A 2,500-nucleotide genomic window follows, 5' to 3' on the forward strand; every position below is an offset into this window, starting at 1 on the left:
AATCGTGTGCGCGTGTGTGTGTGCTGCGTCCTCACACCCATTCTGACATCGTGCAGATGCCCGAAGTCGCGAAGCCTGCTCTTGAAACAGTTGGACTTGGTGACATGCCTTTCCACGGTGGCCTTCTCGGTGAGACAGCTGTGCCCATTGTGCATCTCATTCTTACGCGGCGATGTGTCCGTCCGACAATGTCGTTTGAGCAACGGCACGATGATGTTGCCACCATGCCCCACCTCACTGATCACCACCATGTACTACAACTGCACTTCCGTTCAGCCGCTGGCATCTACGCCGCTGGCTACATTGCCATGGAACCCTTTGCTGGCTCTCTTGCTTCGATTCTCCTTGGTCAGTCGAGTGCGATCAGTTGTGGCATGAATGTGCTCGAGTGTGGTAGCATGGCTGGGCATGTGGTGTGGGTGCGAATGTGAATGTGAATGTGAATGTGGGGGCGGGACCGGTGTCGCCATCACTGTGGTCGCGTGGGATGTGTCGTCTCACATGGCAAGTGCGTGTGCTCGTGTTGCTTGTCTGTGCTTGCTTGTCCCTCCACACCGCATGCCACAGGTCTGGGCGGCATCACCTCGTACACCTTCTACTCCACGTCTGAGCACCCTTTCCTCTACGCCACCGCCATCCAGATTGCTTGGTGTGTTCAAACTTTCCAGCGCCATCTGTTCATGCTTCGGTTCCCTTTATCCCAGGACACTGCACACACACACACGCGCACACACACACATACACATACACAGACACATTCACATACACACACTCACACACATACACACACTCACACACACACACTCATACACACATTTACATGCGCGAAACCACCACCACCACCACCACCGCTTCTACCAACACTGCACTGGCTGTGTTCTGCGTGTCAGCTGGTCGATGCAGATTTACGGACACTACGCGTACGAGAAGCGTGCACCGGCTTTCCTCGACAACATTTTCCAAAGCTTCTACCTCGGTGCGTTACCTTCGCATGAATTGGCCCTGTTGTGCAGTGACAGTGACTGCATTGATTTTTCATTCACTCACATCCACACACACACACACACACAATTACACACACAATTACACACACGCACGCACGCACACACACACGCACACGCACACATACATACATGCACACACACAACCGCAGCGCCGTACTTTGTGTTCCTTGAGATTATGTTCCTGTTTGGGTACCGCCCGGAGCTTGCCAAGCGCATCTACAACAACGCAGAGCGCGACATCAAGCAGTGGCGCGCGTCCCAGAAGAAGGCAAACTGAACAGAGCACACCGAAGCTCACCTTCACCAGCACAGGCACAGAGCCCTGACAAATGAAATGGGCCATCACTCATCCCAGCCCTCCTCTGCCTGAGCCTGCCTGTGCTCGGGTTATGCTGCTGCTTTCTTTTTTCTGCGCAACTGACAACGTGTTGTTTTCAATCCCTGTTCCTTTCGTTTGACCGGGGCTTGTGTTTGCTTTCTTCTTTTGCCTACACACTCTTAACACCAGCCCCTCCTTCCTTCCCACTACACGTGTGATTGTTCTTCTCTGTTACGCGAGTACCCTCCCCACACACACACACCACCATGTCACAACGACAACGACAAGAGACAATGACTGACACGCAAACAGTGCAGTTGCGTCTTGCAAACAAGGAGACCTCCAAACACCACCAACTTGCCGATTATTTGCTGATATCATTCAGTATTTATCTGCAATCCCACTGGCTGACATTGACATTGCTCGTCGCAAACGAACCAATCACTGCCACCAGCTGCTACCCACGACTGCACTGCAACCCTCATCATGGCTGGAGAGAAGGTCGATCCTTGCTCATCTGCGCGCGCGGATGCAGCCTGCACCCACTTTTCCTTGGACTTGACCATTGACTTTGCCGCCAAGGTGATATTCAATTGACTGGGGTTGCATGGAGATTGAAAAAGCGGAGACACACACACACACAATCACACATGCACACACATACACATATATACACATACATACACATACACACACACACACACACACACACACACACACACACACACACACACACACACACACACACACACACACTTGGATTGCAAACGCGTCGTGGTCCTCATCACATTCTCACCTTGCACACACATGACCATGCAAAGACCATCTCTGGCTCGACAACCCTCACGGTGGAGATTCGCGGCGACGATGTGCGGGAGCTGGTACGTGCACCACATCTACACGGGAGTACTCCCGCTTGACTTGTGCATTCGATAACCTAAGTGAGAGAAGGTGTGCGTGTGTGGATATATGTGCTTGTGATTGTTTGTCGTACACAAACAGCCATGCCACGTCTGACTTGCCTTAACTTGTGGCTGTCTCTGCCTGCGCTTCATGAACCAAGCACTTGGATGGCAAGGACCTAAGCATCGATGCGACGACGCTGGCAGACAGCGGGGAGCGTCTTGACCTCGTGGAGAAGGCCACTCCACTCGGAATGGACTACACCATCCATCTT

General features: G+C 52.6%; 2 protein-coding genes across 2 annotated transcripts in view; both read left to right on the forward strand.

The window, feature by feature from the left end:
• PTSG_12698 (uncharacterized protein) overlaps positions 1-1,733 on the forward strand; it is a 2,307-nt gene extending 574 nt beyond the window's left edge. The window contains exons 3-7 of the mRNA XM_004991228.1: positions 57-129; positions 277-348; positions 568-649; positions 891-976; positions 1,154-1,733. Coding sequence (XP_004991285.1) covers positions 57-129; positions 277-348; positions 568-649; positions 891-976; positions 1,154-1,281 — 441 coding nt within the window. The 3' untranslated portion in view covers positions 1,282-1,733. The remainder of the gene's footprint in view (positions 1-56; positions 130-276; positions 349-567; positions 650-890; positions 977-1,153) is intronic.
• Positions 1,695-2,500, forward strand: part of PTSG_12699 (uncharacterized protein) — a 6,089-nt gene continuing 5,283 nt past the window's right edge. The window contains exons 1-3 of the mRNA XM_004991229.1: positions 1,695-1,905; positions 2,145-2,204; positions 2,387-2,500. The exon at positions 2,387-2,500 is cut by the window's right edge and continues 17 nt beyond it. Of these exons, the coding sequence (XP_004991286.1) occupies positions 1,810-1,905; positions 2,145-2,204; positions 2,387-2,500 (270 nt within the window). The 5' untranslated portion in view covers positions 1,695-1,809. The remainder of the gene's footprint in view (positions 1,906-2,144; positions 2,205-2,386) is intronic.

Source organism: Salpingoeca rosetta (assembly GCF_000188695.1).
Source record: "Salpingoeca rosetta unplaced genomic scaffold supercont1.21, whole genome shotgun sequence".
NCBI classification, from domain to species: domain Eukaryota; class Choanoflagellata; order Craspedida; family Salpingoecidae; genus Salpingoeca; species Salpingoeca rosetta.